General features: G+C 32.2%; 1 protein-coding gene and 1 long non-coding RNA gene across 20 annotated transcripts in view; one reads left to right on the forward strand and one right to left on the reverse strand.

Moving 5' to 3' along the window:
• Positions 1–23027, forward strand: part of Dnc (phosphodiesterase dunce) — a 315712-nt gene that overhangs the window by 165919 nt on the left and 126766 nt on the right. For 5 of the 15 annotated variants that reach the window (XM_083101558.1, XM_083101559.1, XM_083101560.1 and 2 more), the window contains exon 1: positions 15805–16263. The exons of 7 other annotated variants lie outside the window; for them this stretch is intronic. Coding sequence is in view for 3 of the 8 variants with exons in the window: in XM_083101571.1 (XP_082957697.1) it covers positions 7273–7361 (89 nt within the window). In the remaining 5 variants the exon portion in view is untranslated. Of the gene's footprint in view, positions 1–6353; positions 6708–7125; positions 7362–15804; positions 16264–23027 lie in introns of those variants that run through there. 3 more of the 15 variants (XM_083101573.1, XM_083101571.1, XM_083101572.1) reach the window with 3 other exon arrangements.
• Positions 3457–11011, reverse strand: LOC145972734 (uncharacterized). Of its 5 annotated transcripts, none has more exons than XR_014439266.1 (4): positions 10913–11011; positions 10568–10753; positions 3988–4188; positions 3457–3662 (listed from the first exon to the last, which is right to left on the reverse strand). It is a non-coding gene; the product is annotated as an uncharacterized LOC145972734 (long non-coding RNA). The 5 variants fall into 5 exon arrangements; XR_014439269.1 differs by having other exon boundaries at positions 10878–11011; XR_014439267.1 differs by having other exon boundaries at positions 10846–11011.

Genomic DNA, 23027 nt, shown 5'->3' on the forward strand with positions numbered 1-23027 from the left:
CCCACCTCGCCGCAAACCCCATCGCATAACTAGCCCTACCCCCTCCTGCTGACTTACCCGCGACATCGGCATCCCTGCATCCCTGCCCGCTCTTCCCCAAAATCCACGGTCCTTGGAAATAAGCATGACGTAGATTGGCGACATGCCTAATAGTTCTTGATGCTGGACGGTTGTTATTTTCTCAGCACTTTATTGCGTAATTTTCTCGGTTTACGCTTTATTTTTTTTTCGTTTAATAGGGTCGTTTCCGCGGATATCGATAAAATACACGTAACCCAGAACCATATCGATTACGACTAAACTAGTAATTAGAAACATTGATACGGTCATGGACGCGTCATGTTATATTCGTTCCTTTGACGCCATTCAACAACGAGAGCACTGAAAGGGTTAACGTTGTGGTGTCTACATGTCGATACAAACCTATACCTTTGATGATTGTATATGAGGTGTGCAATTAACGTGTGCACTATTATGATATTAACGGTATTTGTGGAGTAGATTGGTTCGCTGATAATGGCGTGAAAGCTTTTAATGTATGTTAGCAATTGTGATATTAGACTTGATCTTATACATAATACAGTTTAATTACCTGTTATCGACAGTTTGATCGCCAATTAGATTTATATGATTACGTATATCATAAAGATATCTAATTCTAATCAAAGTTACGCATTTGTGCAATTATAAAATGTCAATAACGCGTAAGATTTTTATATAATTATTTAAGGAAACAAATAAGAAGAAGTGTGCAATATATAGTAAATTAATAGAATTTATACAGTACAATATACTGTAAATAAATAGAATTTTACCGATTATAGATGGACGGCTAAATTAATATTACTCTTAGAAGATAATATTACTTTTCCTCTAGAAAATATATATTACTTAAGCTAAAGGTCAAATTTGGACTTCCCCACTTTCCGGTGGGTGTTTAATTCAGCCGTTAAGACTTGGGATATTTCTCACAATATTGAAAATGGAAAAAAATTTCCAGACATGAAGGAAATCTTAAAGAAAAAATCTGCGGAAATCTCCTTTGCGGGACTAAAAATTTACCGATTTATTTTTAGAGAGAAATTTTAATATGTTTAATATTAAAATTTCTCTCTAAAAATAAATCGGTTCTAATATTTACGTCTCTTATTTCACGTCGTTATTGGCTAAACCGATAAAAAGAGATTATCGATGCAATTTTGATAAATTTTACTCACTATCGGTTATCGTATAATTTCCGCGAAAAATAGTTCCTTTATACATCATATTAAACTTTTAACAAAGATGAACACAACTTTGATCGTCACCGACGTTACGAAGTAAAGTAAATTATGTTAGGACATTGCAAGCAAAACGAAAACACTTCGGTAGACTATTCGCCTAGGGCATACGAGTATTTGATCGAGTTATAGCAAGAGAATTCGAGATTCCGGATATTAGGCAATTATCCAGGTTTTGATTGGTAACATCCTTTCTTTAAAAAACGGGAATCAGGAGTGCACTTGCACGATTATTGCTTCATTAGATACCTTCGTTAACGTATCAATCGTTTTATTAGATAAAAATATTACTGAAAAGATATATAATAACCTTAACTTTTATTATTGCTTGTTTCATATATTTTTGAATTTTTTCCATACATTTTTTACGTTAGTATTCTAATATTTCGTTTCACAATATTCAAATACAGCATTAAGATCGTTGAAGCTTATTTGATTGGAGAAAAGCAAGAAATACAAATTACTAATAGATATACAAATATAACATCAATGCTTAGATATTTATAGAAATTTACCACAACAGCATGCACGTGAGAGAACCCGGGAAGAAGCTCGTAATATTCTGTAAGCGTTGTCCACGATGAACCGCTACGCTAGTATTTGCGCCATTCCTAACTAGAGCATTTACGCTAGACTTAACGCCAAGTATATTACAAATGTCGAAGTAGTTCGCGACGATGCGTATCTTGCGCAATTGTGGCATGCATTTCTCCATTCCCTCTGGCAGGTAGTCGATCTTGCAGCGATTCCTCACGTCAAGTCCTCGCGATCATTTATATTTATAGAATTGTACATGACACCGATGACGATGATTGCAAATTTTCGCGAACGAATCATCATGTCTTGTTAAGCTTTTCGATGTCAAATTAATTCGCGTTCTCGAGCGAAACGGTAGCTGTCGTTATGCTATTCTGACTCCAGCTTGGCCATGATTATTTCAAGGTGCGAATGCACACATTTTACTGCTCGTAGGCACAATTTGCATAATGGGTCGCGACGCGAAGTGGCTTTTCGTGTAACACATATATAACCATTCGCGCAAGTGGTGACTCGAGTCGTCAGAAATTCCTCTGCGAGATTCATCACGGGAAGATTGCGCAGGCGGGAAAATTCTTGCGTAAAAGATCTCTAATAAGGAAAGCGCACCTCGGGATGCGCCGCCCGTCGAGATGAAATGCATCTCGTCGACTCCTTAATAAGAATAATTGACGACAAAGATCAAGAGCGGAGACGCGAGCTATTTTCTTCGCGGACGACTGTGATATTAAATTAAACGCTAGTGGAAAAATCGTATACAAGACATCCTGGGAACATCGCTGTCTCTTTTATTAGCAGATTTTTCTTAATTAATTCAGAGTTGATTGGAATTTTTCTTTTAATGTCTTTCTTTCATACAGATTTCTTATAAAGCGGATTTTTATATTACAAGTAACAATTTTCTACAATTTGTTGAAATTTTGCAGAAACGCGCGTGAACGTTTTACAAAGAAAATTTTACAAGTTTGATATGATGTATCTTATATAACGCAATTTGATAAAAAATCTCAATGTTTGGAAAATCATAAAATATATGAGCCATATATCACATTACCGATAAAATATATTTACTACTGCAGTTTATATGTTACGATCGAATATATAAGCTGATATTTGACTTTCTTTCCGGGCAATATCAAAGTATCGTGTCTGTCAAAGTATTTGCCATTACTGTCATACAACGGAAGACAAAGTCGAGCAATTTATACCGAATACCGTTGTATTTGTCCGTCCTTTTAGCAATAAGACGCGGACAAGCAACTTAGAAGCGGAATGGTAAAGTTGCGAAAGAATTCTCTATATCGCGAATAGCGGTTGACCTGTCTTGTATCCTTCTCTTTCCGCGCTGCTTTCATTTACATTTTAATGCTCGTGCGCTATCGCCAGCGTGACCGCGCAACATCTTATTTTTCTTTTTCACACGAGCTACTTATACCACCATTAAATCTACCTGGACGCCACGCCACATCGTGCTTGCTTACTTGCATCGCGTGTGCAAAAAATATTATTTTGCGCGAGAATTACTTTTATTAATATATTTAGGAATAATTAGCAAGTATTAAAAAATATAAATTATAATAAAATTCACGAAACACGAATATTTGATAGTGAGTTTTATGTGTGTTAATTATTCGTCGTAATATTTTTTATTAAAAGATCCAAGATTCCAAATATTATCCATTGATAAAACATATTTTGAAAATTTTTGCACAAACGTAAATATATTTAATTGAATCTAAAACTATGCAAGGTTTACTACAGATGATAATATGTTTACTACCTCTCTGCAAATTCGTCGAACATTCACGGATGGTAGCATCGCACCTACTGCACCTTTACCGATAGCTGATGCAACGAAATGTACGTTTAAATTGTTGTTAACATTGTAGCAATATATATTTTATAATTGAAATTATTGTTGAAATATAAAACACAAAATTCATCATTATTACATTCAATATTTTACTTTAAGAAGAGGAATTATAAAGAAAAGTCACAAACTGAAAAAAAAAGATTAACGTGTTTTTTTTTTTATATCAATATTATGTGTTTCTGATCATCTCTTTTAATAAATTTATTGCTTTTCTTTTTTTCTTGGTATACAAATCAATTTAAAAAACAGAAAGTAATCTTTTAGATTGCTTAATGAAGCGAAAAAAGATTGACTCACCTTATTATCCTTTTTACATAGTTGTTTCCACTGTGGTTGTTTCCCTTTGCGTGTCAGGGCAAGATGTTGTGGCAAAGGGTTGATATATTGATTAATTATTTTTACTTTCATTTTTATAAACTTTATCACCTTTTGTATCCGCGCATCATATGGCTCTTGTATGTAATCTCCGCACATGTTTTTGAACAATTAAGCACAGATCTTATAAATAATGTGGAAAACATGTTTATGAAAAATTCTAGGACAGAGAACTTATTATAAATTATGGAAAAAATAATTTGCACATATTTTATAAATTCGATTAGCAATAATTTTGTAAAATAATCGTGTTTTATGGCACATTATGCTTCAGTATTATTATTATTATTTCGGAACAGGGCCAATATTTCACTAATATATCAACTCGAAATAAGACATTATGTTGCGGATATATTTATTGGTCGTCTCGCATGATAAAAAAATAGCATTTTATTACGAAATAACAATATTTTCTTGCGACGAAGTTGTGGCCTGGATACCGTCGAAACTCATTCGAAAACTTTGTTTTAGCTATCGAAGTTTTAGTCATTAATCAATTGATACGTTAGTCCAACTTTATGTCACCGAGAAATGTCGCCGAGATTTTATTCGAATGAAAAATTTAAAACTGTAAATTACTTTCTAAAATTTCAGAAATTACTTAACATATTTTTATAATTTTTTTTCGACATTAATGAACAATATTATTCTAGCAAACTGCCCTAGCATTTATATGATAAAATCCTATTTACAGTAATGAAAACGAATATCTTCGGCATAAAATTGCGACACAGCAGATAGAAATATAACATTACAATCTTTTCTAAAATTTTAAACAGATTTCTTATAAATTCTTTATGAGTAGGGAAAAATTACATATTATTGTTTATTTATGTACTGTTTTCTTCACGATATATTGATATATTTTACTTAATAATCTTCTATTAATTACACACAAGTTTCCCCTAGTTTTTCTGATGCTAAGCTAACTATGCTAAAGATAAGATTTATTCTTATTAAATAAGGGTTGAATAATAATAATAATCATAAATATGTGTTTCTATCTATGTGAGAGACTAATGTGTTAGTAAAAAAAATGTTGCAATTATCTTAAATGTCACATCAGTTCATGATGTATGTATTGTTTTGCATCATGTTCTGTCAAATTCGTGTATAAATGTGAAAAAAATATAGGGGCGTAACATTTTGCGTTTCCATGTTAAAATTGGCGTGCATGATATTTGGATTCCCGAAATACGGGCATTATAATTGGTCAGTCGACACCCACGATTTATATGAAAGCACCGTCGTCGCCGAGAATTTTCGATTATAATAAATAACCTAATGACCTTGCGTCTCGTCGACTTTCTCTCTTTCTACAGGTCGATCTAAAAAAAATATAATTATTTGATGCTCGATTTTTTGGCATTCTGAATTACAAGATCTCTTACTTGCAAGGTGGGCTATTTATAAGAGGTCGGTTTGACATAGGGTAGTTTGACTCGTAACTCATTTTCTAATTGAGCCACGACATAAACTGATATATAGCTAATCATTAGTTAACACTTGTCACAACTTTGGCAGATATTAACACGCCGGAAACGGTGTTACAACTGTAACATATAGCGTGCTTCGTAGTAAATTGAAATTTTGTCCTATAGCATAATTTAAAAAATATCTATAATTTAGCGACTCAACTTATGATTTAATATTTATGGATATGTGCCAGCTCTTGATAAATATAGAAAATGAGCAATTTAAGCATAAATTATTAATATATTTTTAGCATAGATGAAAAATTAAAAATGAGCGAAATCTGTGTGATATCAAATTGATCATTATTGAAAGAAAGTTTTTGCGTTCGATTCACTTATCTACATATATCTCACTTATTGTATCATCTTGCATGTATTTGATTAAAAAATACGTGATTAAAATTACTGCGATTTAGATAATGCTTTTTGTACTCTTGCCAAGCACAGTCTTTATTAGACGATTTTTGCGGTTAATTTGCATAATAATAATGTTGTACGAGATAAGTTACACATGTTAACAATATCTTTTTTTTATTTTAATCACCTACTAAAAGTCAGAATAATTAATAGCGGGAAAACAATATACAGGAAAAGAAAGAATGCGCGATGAAATTAGAGTAATGCGGAAGGTCACATTTATATCAGACACGAGATGATATAAAAAATAAGCATAAAAAAGATATTACGATATATTTACGTGTGTCGTGACTTGAAAATCGTACAAACTACGTATACGTGAGAAAAGCGCGCGACGGCGTTCAAAATAATTCGAGTCGCTCTATAAATACAATACGACATTCAGTCGTATGTGGTGCGTCGCGATGTTCAGATGCTTCCCCACGTCTATTCGTTCAACAATCATCGATTTAATCACAAATTTTGTTAGTTATTAATTGATACGATCGGTGATTCGTCTGTAAGGATATATTAAACGCCAGGAAAATTCAGTGTTTGTATCTGAAATTTGATTGTTTAGCGCAAATAACGCATACGCCAGGCCATTTTGCCGTTCGAAGACAGCATAATAAATTACGTGCATCAAAGTGACATGTTGTGAAAAAGTGCGTATTCATGCATGTATTTCCGAAACATTTCGGACACACTTGTAGCATTTCGAAATTCATGTAGTATCGCGAATAACAATCGATGATCGCGATTTATTCTTGCGTAAGAAACATTTATAGGCATCTCTGCCAATTAATCGTATCACAACGTAACAAGCAAAATTATTCGGCGATGCACATACGCAATTACATAACATATAAATAAATAAATTGATCGAGTCACTTTGCGATATGCGCCTGATTAGCGAAAAGAATGATCAACTCTAATAAAAATCATAACAAGTTATAATTTAATGCGATAATTTTATAAAATTTTTCATCTCATATGATATTATATGATCTTAATTATAAAATATATGCGCATACTGATTTTTAATAAATAATTAATAAATTAATAAATTCATGAAAAATATATATTTTTTTATAAATTGCGTGTGCAACGTCCCAGAAATCTTGTACTTTTTCTCGTTTACGAAATCTACAGTGAAAATCTGGAATGAATAGCTGTGTTACAATTTTAGATGAGGCGAGACGTGTCGCGTGTCGTTTTTAACGCGGTTTCGCGCGCGATTCTGCCGCGATTCTGACGGTCACGCGGTTGTTCTCGTCGGCAAAGTGCGTGCGTTTTAAGAGTGGGCGTGAAAAATCCGAATAATTATTCGTTTTACATGATGGAGAGGCTTAGCATGGCGGAAATGTTACGTCGAAAGGATAGGAGGCGTCGTAGGGGATGGACGGTGGTCGGACACGAATTACGGTAAGTGTGACAAATCATCAATCATGAGTTAGTCAGTCTATCCAGGGTAAGATATTTTTCGTCGGTTAGAATGAACAGATGAAACTGTCACAGTGAACCGCGTGTGCGGCAGGAAGGAAATGTTGTCGGAGCCAAAATGTTCTGAAGATAGGATGAAAATAAAATTGCAATATAAAATTGCATCATATTCGAGATGGTTTCATAAAATGACTCGAATTTTTTTTTTAAATGCATCGATGATTTTTGCATTCGAAACATGCAAGAGAAATATACAGGACCCAAGATTCGCAGTAATTCGAACGATTCAAACAATTGATTAAACTACGAGATTCTTTCACTTATCTAGAGCTGTTTTTTGATGAATGAAAAGAATAACACTTAATCAAATTTTTATGAAGCAAACATCGATTTCAGAATTACAATAATCTTTATATGCAAAATTTAATATTGCGATATCATTGATATTTTATAATTATAATTTTAATTATGAGATTTTTAAAATTTTCTTTAACTAGAGTTTAATAAAATTGTTTTGTCTTACAGATCATTTTTTGTATATTGTTTTAAATTATCTTTATTATGACTTTTTTATCAAATGACTTATGAAATGATTTTATCAAATAATAAGGTGCATTGTGTGTGAAAGTTTGGGATATACTTAAAGTTGGTAACTGCGGTAACTTATCGGTAACATGTATATCAGCTGATAAAACGACCATGGTACCGCCATCTTTCGCGATACTGCCTGGATTTCATATAACTGATCTTCTGTGCTATATTTAGTGAGCAGATCGATGCTGGGTTACCGTTTCACATTTTCCAATTTTACTTGAGAAAGTCGGTAAACTAGATTCCACATTGTAAATATTCTATATTATTAAATTCACAATCGTTTCTAACAATAATTTTAGCATAGTAAATAACTCAAATTATTGTACATGTATGTATGTGTGTATATCTTGATTTAAGAAAAACTATATAATGAAATTTTATTAGTAAAACATAATTTTTTTTCAAATTATTGTTTCTTTATTTCAGTAACTTTTTTACTTTCAATTTTTGCATGTAACAATTAGATTGTAATACTCAGAATATCAGTAATAGTTTTTAGATATATGTGCTTTTGATCAATTTGAAAAAGGAAGGGGTATCTTTTGATACATACATGCAATTTTAAAATTTCAATAAATAATGACATTACATTTGTAATGTATCCAATAAATAATTTATATGGAAAAAATTTGCATAATGCATGTTTTGAAATAGAAAATATTACTGAATAATGTAATTAATCATTTTATGAATATTTGTATAGAAAATGAGACAACAAAACATGATCCTTGTTGAAATTCATCGCAAAGTAATTACAGAAACGATAAGTGCGCAATAATAATCACGGCTATAGTTATATTGTGACAATTGTGACATTTCAATTTATATTTTGCACAATTTAGATTTAAATCATTTTGTAACCAATTACGACTTAATGATTATTGTGTATGTCGACTAAATATTTCGAATCTCTCACATCATTTATTAAGCCTCTCTATGCGCACATTTTGATAATGATACATTTTTCGCAGTATACATCGCAAACACAGTGCAATATATACGCATATTACTTCCTTGTATAATATCCTATGAATAAATTTTTCATACCAAGGAAAATTATTTTTTATATTCATCGAATTTTATTTATTCCAAACATTCGATACAGGGCGGAAACAATAATATCTATTTCAACATTCACTTCTCCAAAACATTCATTTTAAAACAAACATTTCAAGAAAACATTCGGAAATTAAATAAAATTATACATACACACACACACACACACACACACACACATATATGTATATATATATCGATAAAAATAATTTTCTTCTATATAAAAAATTTATTCATGATGGGATTTTATTAACGGAAATAATGCGTGCGTATTGTGTTTGAGCTGTATACTGTGAAGAATTTATATTATGTATATATATAAAATAAATTAATAAAATATAAAATTTATAAAATAAATTTTATATTTTACATTATATACGTACAAAAAAATATATTTTTTTTGTTTATATAATTTTAATTAAATATTCGCAAACATGTATATATATATATCTATATATATCTATAGAATTTATGGTACGTCGTAATACATGATCACGTATCATCCCTCTTATACATACAAGAGATCATCACGATTGAACTGGTTTTTTTTATCTCGCAACGTTTCCCAAGGGGGAGCTTTATTCGTGATTGTTGCGAATCTCATATATAATCCAAATCAAATAAGTGATTTGGGTGGGATAAAGTAGTTTAAAAAATAATATTAATATTATTACTAAGACGCAGAAGTTTGTGAAATTTCAATTTATTGTGAATAGTGAGTCATCCTTTCCGAATAGTTCGAATAAATAAGTATTACAAGGTTGTGCCGATTATAAAGTAAATTTTATTTCAGTTGGCAATTTTTAATTTTTTAATCGACAAGTTATAAAATATATTTATTAATAAAAATATATTTTATTAATTGATGATTTTCTTATTAATTGAGACTTATTCACATATCTATAATATAGTTTATTTATATATATATATATATTTACGCAGTGATAAAAAATAGATAAGTGGATTATTCTACTTATTAAATTTCCGAGTAAGATTAATTTATTTAAAGAATTAAGATGGAACAAAGAAACTTTATAGCGGTCACATAGTGATTATCTATAACGTATTCTGCAACGTAATGTGCGAGAATTTTATCGGCTCACGTTATTCCAACATGGTATTCAGATTTTATAATGCACGTGCTTCATTTCGAGAATTTATCGTTCGCAGCGCACGCATAAATATCACACATGGAAACGACGCATCGTAAAGCATGAATGTCGCACTCGACGTATGCCACAATAAGTGAACGATGCATATGGAAGGAATAATATGATGCGAATTAAATATCGTACATAATTTAATATCGAATATTTGCCGCCTCGTCTCGCAATTCTACGAGTTGCAATATCTAATTTATTTTTATTTCGAGAAGAGGATTATAAGAAAAAAATCATAATTTTTTTGCTTCATCCTCCATACGAGAATTTTGCGAGTCCTTCAAATTTCATGCTTGGGGTTATATTTCGATTTCGTATCTCATCGCGTTTGATTTGACGAAAATACAATATAATAATGGAATATTCTATAATACTTACAAATTGTTACATATCCATCCCACGTTTGTTATTTCATTCATGCTGATGTAAAGTTCAACGAGGAAAGTTTTCACTCGCGCACATACATGTTTTTCTTACTGTTGTACGTGTACTCTGCGAAAGGACACAAGGACGACTTCTGGAATGCGATGACAGGTGGTGGGGGGAACGCCGCGCGAGCTCGCTCTAGCCAAACATAACAAATGTCACATTTGTCAGATCAGTTCGGATCAGTCTATCGAGTGCGTGTTTCTGAAATACATATTGCTCTCTCTCACTCGTGACAGAAAACTATTATTTACGCGCGTACATGCAACCGAAATATTAATTGTATCGATTATTCACCGATGCTAATTCATCCCTCGATCGATTCTAATCTTGATACCGCGATCACTCTGAACATATCGCCGCGTGACGTCATCGAGAAGGAATTTGGTAAAGAAGCAGTTGCAGACGAGTTCGCGTTCCCGGCGAATAATGTTCGAGCCGCTCTTTTTCTCGTATTATCGAGTGTAATTTAATATTAACGTTGATGTCGAAAATACACGCGAGAAACGAGAGGAAGATATGTATCTCGTAAACAATAATACAATCGGGAGATTCGTATCTCATAAGTAATAATGATCGATTTTGATCGGTGTGAAATTGAATCGGCGTAGTTAGGTTAGATTCGCGTCGAGCTTTCTCGTCTTGACCTTGTGACGCGTGATTTTCAAACGTCTTTACGTGTTCGCAGTTATCGAAAAACAAAATATTAATTATAACAATTATTCATCGATGCTAATTCATCCCTCGATTGATTCTGATACCGCGATCACTCTGAACATATCGCCGCGTGACGTCATCAAGAAGGAATTTGGTGAAAAAGCAGTTGGCTTGCAGACGAGTTCGCGTTTCCGGCGAATAATGTTCGAGCCGCTCTTTTTCTCCTGTTATCGAGTGTAATTTAATATTAACGTTGATGTCGAAAATACACGCGAGAAACGAGAGGAAGATATGTATCTCGTAAACAATAATACAATCAAGAGATACGTATCTCATAAGTAATAATGATCGATATTTGATCGGTGTGTGAAATTGAATCGGCGTAGTTAGGTTAGATTCGCGTCGAGCTTTCTCGTCTCGACCTTGTGACGCGTGACTTTCACACGTATTTACGTGTTCGCAGTTATCGAAAGACAATCGTCGTGTCCGATTACGAGCGCATTTACACGTTTGTCGATTGTTGAATCGTTTATACGTGAATTTCGGGAGTGTCGAGTGTGATAAAATATCGTCCTTATGTAAGTGTCGCGAGTGATAGTGAATAATGTAACAGCAAATGAGAACGCTTCGCATGAAATCAGAGCATCGGGCGATTATTATTGTCTTTAACGCGAGTGTAAATTTTGAAAACACAAATTAGTAATCGATGTTCGATCGAAAGTATTATAGGTGTTTGAATAAATAAATATGTATCGGGAGTGTCGGAAAAATATTATGATCATCGAATTTTAAACACCGATTGTACTGAGTGATAGTAAAATGATACCCATTGACTATTTACTTGTGCAATCATCGGTAATTTCAAAGCTTCGGACAAAAAGATGAACGGATCAGATGAGGAAAAGGAAACAACAATTGGTGAGTCTACAATTATAACTATAATTAATTAGATCTCATATTTACATGTGGCGAATTAAATAACAATTGTATTATAATTCTGTAAAAAAAGTTATATGAATTTCGTGATTTGTGAATATACACAATGAAAATTGCTTTAAATAAGATCTCTAAAGTGTGATATATATTTTTATATATATTTTTTCCATAATTTTTTTTACATTATAGTTATATTTATATAATAATAAATAATATGAGAATAAAACATATATGAATTAAATTTTACATTATAAAAATATGCAAAGGATTAATTTTATTCACTTGTATTAAATACTAATATAAATGTGGTCGATCTGAGACAGTAGTAACGTAATAAACATTATTTATAACCGCCACTTGTAACCTTTGCATACAAATAATTTGTTTATATATGCAATAAATAAGACAACTATCATTCTGATATTTTCACATGTTACTTTGCCTAAAAATGTATAAAAGCATTAACGAAGATATTGTGGAATATTTCATAATATATGTAATATAATATAATGAAAGAGAGACATATATATGATTTGTACATAAAACAGAATTTTTATAGCTTTGAAGAAAAAAATATTTCGCAGTCGCACATGGCATTTCGTTTCATTTATCTCCAAGCTATGTATCAGGTGTTTTATTTATACGATATTATATATTATGGCATATAGAAATCAATTATTTCTGTGCGTCATCGGTATCATTATTTATATTCGCAACGTCACGATGTCGCGTACGCTCGAACTACGTAATTTCTCGCAACTCGTATAAATTGATAATGTTCTGACTCGATGATTATATATAATAATTGGCACGGGAAATCTTTTCGTGCTAATACTTATATACGAAGTATCGTGCCAGTTGAAATGATTCTATCTAAAAGATAGCAACATCTCACATCCATGCGAGTGCCAAACTTTATGATCAGGTGCTGTGAAAATATTTATCGAATTTTTGGCGCTTCAATCTTTCTTTCTTAAGGGATTATCGTGCGTTGATCCGAGATATCGGAAGGATTACGTCGTTTACCTTGCTTGATTAAATTTGTTTTTAATCCTATGCGATTCACAGAAATGAGATTTTTATGTCAAGTCACCGAGAAAGCAATTAACTTTTTAAACACGAATTCGCTTTTTTTTATTTAATATCGTTGAAGTTTGTAACTTGAGTAATATGTTTATACTCGAAGTATTAACATAAATATAGACATGTAAATGTTTTATTTAAAAAAATTTCGTAGACATTATTTTAGCGAAAATAACGCTCACGAAATTTTTTGAAATAATTCTTGTATGTCTAGATCTATCTCTAGATCTATCTCAGCGATATCCTTATTCTATTTTTAAAATAATATCTATTCTAATACTACATTGAGATGCATGCCATGAAACAGAGAGAATTCCTTCTGTCGATGTAATATCGTGTCTTTTAGATTCCTCTTCTGCACGTTCTGCTTACATTCAAAGCTAAGTTTGAATTTACTACTCGTCAATCGAAACGGTTAAATAGACAATGACTCGTACTATCTTAAGCTTTTTATTCTCGTAAGAGTAAGTCCTTTTGAACGATCATTTGAAGGACAATACACAAAGAAACCGTGATTATCGTTAAACGTATCAATAACATTTTCTAACAATGGCTTAAAAAAACCGTGATTATCGTTAAACGTATCAATAACATTTTCTAACAATGGCTTAAATTTTTTTTTACAAGTGATCAAAAATGATATCAAATGCAATTCTATATTCAAATCATATTCAAATTTTTCGGTTAATAATATTTCTACAAATCTCTTCTCAGAAATAGGATAAAATTTCATACATATGTATGTATCTCTCTCCCAGCAGGAATATAGGTTTTATTTCGTAAATCCAATTTTTACACAGATAGGATACTGCGAAATTGATACGCTTGATATGCAGAAAATTTTGCGTATGTTTCATGTATAATCGACGTTATTAATTATTAAAAATACCAACATTAATATCAGCATTAATTAATTAGAAATATCGGCGCATTAATTCTCTAATTAATTCATCTCCGCTCCATAAAATAGATCATCATGTACATATTGTATTTTTTCTTGGCATTTTCGCGTTAATAAATATTAACGAAATTATATTATTTCGTCAACGAAGCAGAAATTTGTCTTGTTCGGAAATATTAATTCTCGGCAAGTTTCGCCGAGAATGTTGTTGTAATGCAAGTACTAGATAAATTATGAAACATATTCACTGGTCCGTATTAAAGCAACTTTGTACATCACGCGACTATCATATTAGATACGAGTTAAGAATATTAATTCGCATTGCAAAATATACACATATTAATCAGGGTACTTTTGACGTTCCTCTTACCCTGGCTACTCTAATCTCCGTATCGCGAAACTCATTTTCGCTCAAGGTCCGGTAGATTAATGCGAACTCGACGAGATACTTTACGGCTACTGCGAAATATGTCGGATAAGCGGACTTGCTCTATCTCAATGAAGCTCTAAAACGCGCCGAGCGAAGAAAGAAAGTCGATCCCTCGGGAACTACATCTTGCGTTCTAACTCGTTTTTATGCTCGACGAAGGGCTGCTCTTCCTATATCTCACCCGAGTAATGCATCCGCGTTGATTCTCGGTCCAGGATACCTACCTAGCTATCTGAATAAATCAATTTCACCATAGCATAAATTTTGCTTAAGCGCAGCAACTTTTATAATACCGATTATGCTTCTCTAAATACGTATCTTCTAAGTCTCTATTTGATAACGTAATGCATATTGATATGAGAGGATCTAATGTCTTTTTCCTCTTTTTTTTTCTTCATGTAATTAGCCGAACAGTGGTAGCTTATTTCTATCGTCGTGATTCGTCTCTATGAAACAGCTTAATATTTCAATTTTATTATATAAATTTTATTCAAGTATATTATATAAATTTTATTCAAGTATATTATATAAATTTTATTCAAGTATATTAAAAACCGAAAACTCAGAAATGCTTTATTAGAAATAGGTGCTTTCAAAGACTTTCCGATTTTTATTATTCTTTGAAGTACATGATGTAAAATTAGCTTTATTGATTAACTTATAACGTATTAGATACAAATATAAATATAGATAAATATTTATTACATAATTATGTATAAATTATCATATTAAAATTCTTAAGAATCAATATTTTGATATAAAAGGATGACGCTAATTTAAATTTGGACCATACATTTTTTCGGACAGCATTTTTTAAGTTTCTCTTTTTCTTTCACAATCATACTATCTCATTTTGATCAGACATCGTTAGGATTGAAATTCCGCCGTCGGCCTTTCCCTTTCTTTCTCTCTTCCTGTCACGCATGATTGACGACGATGTCAGGTGCTGCGGCCAAGCCGCAGGGAACAAGGTATTGAAACGTGATACCGCGCGACAGAGACGAACAGCTGTGAGGCAAGTGACAGCTCCGGAGGAATGGCAAGTCGCAGTTTGCACGTACACAGATACGCGCTCGTAGGGAGCATGCCCGCGAACACGGCACCACGACGACGACGAGGACGACGACGACGACGACAACGACGCTCCTCGCTCCTCCGCCAGTTCTGGGTTCGCAGGGAGGCAGCTCGTCGGCGCTCTCTCAGTCCGACAACGCACGCGACCTCGCGCGGTTCGGACAACCCCGTGCACTTAGTGCTCGCGTCGTCGCTTCTGCTCACCGCTACATTGCATCTCTCGATTTTCCTTCTCTTTGCCCCTTTCCCTTCGTCGAGGTGACACACAAAGACAATCCCAGCGTTCGCGTCTTAACTATTGACTACTATAACTAACGATGTCTGGTGAAAATTCCCTCGGATGCAGTTATCAAGTTGCTAACTAACTAGGTCTGAATTAGCAATTGTCTCTCTGCGGATTGTGATTTGTCCGACAAAACAAGGAGAGATCCTCTAGTTACTCTAGGATTAGAGCCAACTAGCGTCGCTGCGCAGTGTCTCCTGTGTTTTCAGTGTGTTTCCGCAGCGTGTAGGCGGTGCAAATGCAAAGGTTATCGCGAAGTGAGATACGTTCCTCGAGTATTCACGGTGAGCATTCGCTAGAGAGTCTCTTGACACTGATTATGATTACCCGCATCGTTTGCGTGGATCTGCTTTGAATCGATTTCTAATTATTTGAACTCGGTTTGGAATTCACTTATAATTATGAAGTCTGCGCGGGCTTCTCTCGCTTTTTAATTGTTCTATGAGAGTTTTCGTAATATTGTAAACTTTCGTAATTAGTGGTGCATGTGTGAACAAGCACAAAATTGCATTAGTTATAAAAGCACCTAATGAAGCTTCCCGTTTTTGCTTCAAAGTTTCGTAAGTCTTCATCGTGGTCGTTCCGTGAAAATTTTTGAAATAAGGTCGGAATACAATGCTGCTCTCTTGAGAGAGAGAGAAGAGATTGCGAAAGTAATCCTCAATATCGTTTGTTCGTCAAGTTGCACTTATATGTAAGCCGCAAAATTCTACTTAATTATTTTTCAAGTGGCATCTTGCAATTGACTTACGATGAAATATAATTGATTGGAACGATTCAATGATGGAATCATGCAAACGATACGAGTACGACTTATAAAAACATTAATTTTTTTAGAATTTAAGCTCAACTTTTTTTTATATTGGTGTTATCAAATTGTTAATAAAGTAATTTAAAATTTTTTTCAAACTTATAAAGATTATTATCTCAACTTTAATTAGATAGAAATAGATATACTTATGTTTTCGTGCTAGGAAAATAAGAATTAGGATATAGATAATATAAGATTAGTGATTATACATGCGATAATATTATTTATGTCGATGTTATCGCGAGTTTTTCTATTTTGGAGTACTTGGAGTCATATCGAGAAACATATTAATTTCAATAGAAGTACAATTTACGGAACAATTTACTATTCTCCCTCTTTTTTTTTATCTCTCTTAAAATTTTCTCGACACGAATTAAATTAATAATTTTAAACCATCTTGTAGAATTTACGTAACAGTTATAACATCAATTTCAAAACAACAAAGTTTTCTTAACGATTAAGGTATTTTCGCGCACAGTAAGAATCTTGTTACGTTATAAGATAACGAGTAATTTTATCGCCGGCAATAAAAATCTTAAATCTGTTGTTTCTCTTGCGATTATGTAAGTTGTCAATTAATACGAGCGAATAATATTCGCGTGATAAAACTGGCACGAATGGATTCGTCTATTATCAGCATTATCAGGGATCTCGCACATTCGTAATAATCTTCTTCTCGCAACTTCATAACTATAGAATACGAATATGGATCTCGGGACGATTTACTATCTCACTTTTCCGACGTTATCTCTCAGCAGGGAAAGCATTCAGTGTAACTTTATAAACGTATTGAAGAAGCGCGCGACAAACTGACGTCATTAATTAGTTCACACGCGAACGTGATAATCCTTTCATGCTATCATAGCATAAAACGGGTGATAATCGTGAGATTTCTTTACCTCTACATTGCTCCTCTATATTTCACGTAAATTGATTGAATTTCGATTTCGTCGTGTCAGCGAATCATTTTGCAAGTTCATCGATTCTTCTTGTAGCATAAAGAAAAACGAGATATAATTTGTTGCCTTCGCGTGACATTTGAACATAAATAGCGGTCTTTAATTATTCAAAGAGGTGTGTTTATCTAACAGATAAAACGTCGGGTGTTGCGACTCTCGCGGCATATCGCGAGCGATCTTTTTTCTCGTCAGTTGTTCACCTCCGGGCGACGATGACATAGTAGTAGAACAGGCAGAAAGAAACATAGTAGTAGAACAGGCAGAAAGAATAGTCGGACTTTCTGTTTACTTTTATCCCATTACAAAGCTGACACCGAGAAGAACTTGCCGAGACATAAAGAAAATGTAATTCAGTTCATAGCGGTAAACGTGCACGATAATAAGCTGATGTAATTTTTTTTCGGAAAAGCTTTTATTTCAAGGGTAACTCCGAGGAAAAAATGAAAAAAGTGTTACTCGTACCAACTGTATAAATAAAATGTTGACAAGCTGATGTAAGAAAATTGACTTTTTTTTTATCGATACTCATTACGCGGATCTTGATAGAACCCGTTGATATTTTACTTTTCTACGAAATACTTTTTTATTTACTCTTTTAGACGGAATATCTCTTGAAATCGATAAAAAAAATACTGGATGTAAAAGTGTTTCAGAATTTAAGATCGATAAATCATGCTAAATTATACTGAAGCATAAAATCGCGTTCGACGATTTTAATCAGATTCAATTATAATTAATTTTCATGCGCGATTTAACGCGATAATATTAGTATTTTGCAACTTTGCTTTGGTTATGTAACGTTTCTTTCCTACATTTTAGATTATTCTCTCTGCAACGATGCAATTCCGATATATTTACACAGCCACATTTGTACGGCATTACAATTGAAATTTAATAGAACGAAAATAGCCCCGTGGTGAAGAATCGCGCTCATAATTGATATAAACAGAAAAGATCATATTTTGTCCATGAGCCATGTACAATATATTTACAAGTTTGAATTGAATTGTAGCTTGGGTCAAAAAAAGAATTTTATTTAATTATTTTGAATGTGCGAAAAACATGTTAATTATATTACGTACAATATTTTACAAAGTATATTCAAAGCATTAGTTTTATTTATGAATTGCATGAAATATTAAAATACTTTTGTGCGAGCTATCATATGTTATACGCTAATTATTTTCGTTTTATTACACATATCATAAATGTATTATTTCCTTTAATGAGTATCTAAAATTGTACCGATACGACAAAATTAATGTCAATTCGACATGCAATATTGTACTCTAATAAGATAGTCATTGATCTAAAATGATCGGTTGTTTGAACTGGGCACACTGGTTATTAAATTTTGCCATCAAAATTTCATTAATCGTTTTATTTTCATCATACTCTTCACCTGCTTACTGCTCAATGTCCACGTGTCATGCGAGAGTCACCGGCCCGGCGACAATGAACCAGCCTAAACTTTTACGTTCTCGTATTATGGCAAATTTAATTTTATTCGAAAAACCTGGCCGTGTGCGCAACTAACCGAATCTGTGCCAGAACTAACTTTGTTTTTCGCCGCTATAGTCGACATTGACACTAGAAACGGCCGATCATATGACAATGATTCATACGCGTCAACAGACGCGGCGTCGTTCTTTTTAAAATTGCACGGGAAAGGACACCGTCACATACACTGAGAAACGTCGCACCTGTAGGAAAAAAAATATTGTACTAGCTTCATCTATCGCTTTGACGAGTTTTACACACGTTGAAGCTCAAATTGCGAATATATATTTCGACACATGTAACGATATTTCGACATGTGCGTTCTTTCTTTTTATTTCGTTCGAAAGTTTAACGGTCAATTTGACGTTTTGCCGGTTGATTGGCTTTACGTTTTTTCGCGATATTGATAGTCAGTCGCGAACGATGCGAAGTTTTGGGAAAATATCTCGTTTGATCGAATTTTCAAAGGTCTTTTTAGAGGTAACAATTTTTGATGACATGACATTGCACCATTATAATCCTTATCGTGTTTTAATCGAATTAAACATTTTAAAGAGAAAGAGAGGAAACACTTTTTACTTCAAAATTTATATTTATTAAAATATATTGAAACGTATGTAAACATAAGGTGAAATTAAATTATATTATAGAATTATATTATATAGAAAATTATAATAGGAATATAATTTATTAATTATTATTAATTATTATAAATTATATTATAATAGAAATTTATTTTCAACTTTATTGGAATAAAGTTCTTTTTAAAATGAACGATTTAATTAACACGCGCAATTTTTATTGTGAACTATTTAATCAATGCAATTAATCGTGTTTTATATAGAGATTTATTTTTACATACATTTCCATTGAATGAAATATTACATTTAATGAAATATTTGCTATTCTTTTCGCGAAAAGTTCTGTAGGATCTAATTTCTTTGGCTAGAGAAACATGGAAAGGATTATAACGAAAGGGTTATATTCAACGCATATGACGATGTTGCGGATGACCAGCGGCAGTTTAGAGATGCAGAAATATAGTGTGACATGGAGTGTAGATTTTGTATCTGCGATACAATCGTAAAGCGAAAAAAAGTTGTACAAGTTGATAGTGAAAAAAGAATAAAGAATTTCTCTGTGTTACTAACGATTTCAGCTTGTTAATTTTAACAATTTATATGTAATAATTGTGCTGGTTATTTCCTTTGTAACAATCAATGGAAAATATTATAATATATAACATTGGATATAATAATTGCATTGAACAATTTTTTTACGGTAACAAATATATCGAATCAAGTATGTATGATGCTCTTAAATATTGTAAATTTTATTATTTAAAGCAAATATTTTTTATTTTTAGAATTTAATTTTTATGTAATCAAAGCATTAGAGTTTTGATAACGAATTTTACGTGTATTTTTACGTGCATTTTTACGTGCTTTATAAAGTTTTTATAAAATATAATGTTCTACGTCAACGTGTTCAAAGTCATATTCTTTTAAAGAAAACACGTTTAATAAAATTTTTTTCTTTTCAGACATACTTTTCTTTTAACTTCTAAAGGATTGATAATGTTATTTCCATCATTTCTTTCATTTCCATAAGATAAATTTTAATTTCTTCAGGGATTAGACATGCTTTAATATATTCTAAAGCGTCATCTCAACTCAGAGTTCAACTAGTCCCACAGCACATTACTAGACTGACTAAGATAGAGGCTCTCAAATTTCTCTAACTTTAGCTGCACGACGTCAGTAAGAAAGGCAAGCAAACAGGAAGTAAATTTCTTAACTCTTTCATTAATTTTATGAAAAATAACGTGAGACCCTCTGTATTGGCTTTGTAAAATGAAGTCTTGTAACAAAGATAAAATTGCAATTATTTTGCATGTTCTCGTATAGTACACAATATTGTGCAAAATTTAAATTACAAAATTGATTAAAATTTAATTAATTTTTTAAATTATGGTGATAAAAGGCTTAAATTAAATTTGTTTTATATTTTTGTAAAAATTGAAATAGATTTTGCAAAATGTTTTTATTTTGTTCGAAAAATAATTCAAAATTTAAATCGCAAATCATTCTAACATATTGCAACTATGGCTATTAGAATACTTTTAGTAGCAGATTATATACACGCAATGTTGAATTATTAGTATGTTCGCCTCATAGTGTTTGGAAAATTACTCGTTAATACCTTAATTCGCGATCTCTCTATAAATTGAAGAGATGTATCGAAATATCGAATGAATTGATTAGCCTGATAATTTTTTGTTTGTATCGACGTTAATCTTATTTATTTATAATATATTTTTCATGTATAATTACTTCTGATTTTTAACGCTTTTTCTTATTGCTTTTAAATTTAATCTTCTGCAATTAATTTTTCCCTTTTAATATACGAGACTTCTAATCTATCTTTTCATTTCTCTCGGTTTCTTTTACCTGTTTTATGGTAGTAGAAAATTTTTCTCTCTTCTGAATACTTTTACTATATTCGATCCGACATCTAATTATAAGTGTTAGGATATAGGTGCATGGTTTTATAAGAAAACTTGCCGAACCGTACCTGGAAAATTGCATTTCTATAAATATGTTGTTGTATTAATATGTATATATATACTTGCGCGTCATTGCTTTAGTTCAGCTGGGATTTACTTGCAACTTTCGGCCACCTCTGTGAAGTTGGCCCCTCATTCTTCAAATTTGAAAAAAATTATTAGAGTTTTGGGTGCCCCCCGTAGAGTTCTAGAGTTCCCAATCCATTTTAGAAAGAGTTCCGTCATTTAAAGTAAAAAAAACACCATTTTAAAAATGGGGGGGGGGGGGCTAACTTCACGACGCCCCCCCATTTTATAAAAAATGCAAATTTCTTTAGAGTTCTGGGTAGATTTCTAATAGTTCTATAGTTCTAGATAAGTTTAAAAAATAGTTCTGCTCAAAATACTATAAAAATTATATTTAAAGTTCTCGACTTAGAAGACGAAAATGGGCGAGAACATTTTCAGTTTTGATTTTAGCGCTTCGAACCTTAATAATAATCTTTAGAACTCGTGAGGGGCTACCCAGAACTCTGAATAAAACGTCGGATTTCCGAAAAAAATTTTTCGATCCGAGGGACAGAAATTTTCGACTCGAGAAACGAAAATCGGCGAGAACTTTTTCAGTTTTGGTTTTAGCGCTTCGAGCTTTAATAATAATCTTTAGAACTCGTGAGGGGCTATTCAGAACTCTGAATAGAACGTCGGATTTCTAAAAAAATTGATTTTTGACTCGACATGAAAAATTTTTTTCATCATATTTGAACATATTAAAGGTAAAGAGATTTTTTTATGAAAGAAATATACGGAATAATTTTTATTTACACATTTTTATTTGTCGAATAGATTATTAAATACAAAGTGCTGTATTTTTACACACATGTGCAATTTATTTATGTACGAGAAGCGGGAGCTCTGTAAGGAAGATCTTTATCCCTATACGTTAACGTTAAAAGGTCAGTGGATAATTGTTACTTTTGAATTTATATTCCAGATGAGGAGCGTTGATGTATGATAATTCTTGTTCCATAAAAAATGAGGATCGTTTATCCTATTGCTTAATCATAATCTATTATATCAAAATGTGCTTTTCAAGCTTTCGAAAATACATTTATCATTTCTCTTCCCTGATTCTCGTATTTATCATATTTATATCATCAATTATTATTAACCGCATATGTTATGGACGCGCAAAAAACTTGTACTTGATATATTTGATGATTAATTTCACAC

The sequence above is a fragment of the Camponotus vicinus genome, unplaced genomic scaffold (assembly GCF_025532165.1).
Source record: "Camponotus vicinus isolate PSW18456_S1 unplaced genomic scaffold, iyCamVici1.0 SCAF_6, whole genome shotgun sequence".
Taxonomy (NCBI): Eukaryota; Metazoa; Arthropoda; class Insecta; order Hymenoptera; family Formicidae; genus Camponotus; species Camponotus vicinus.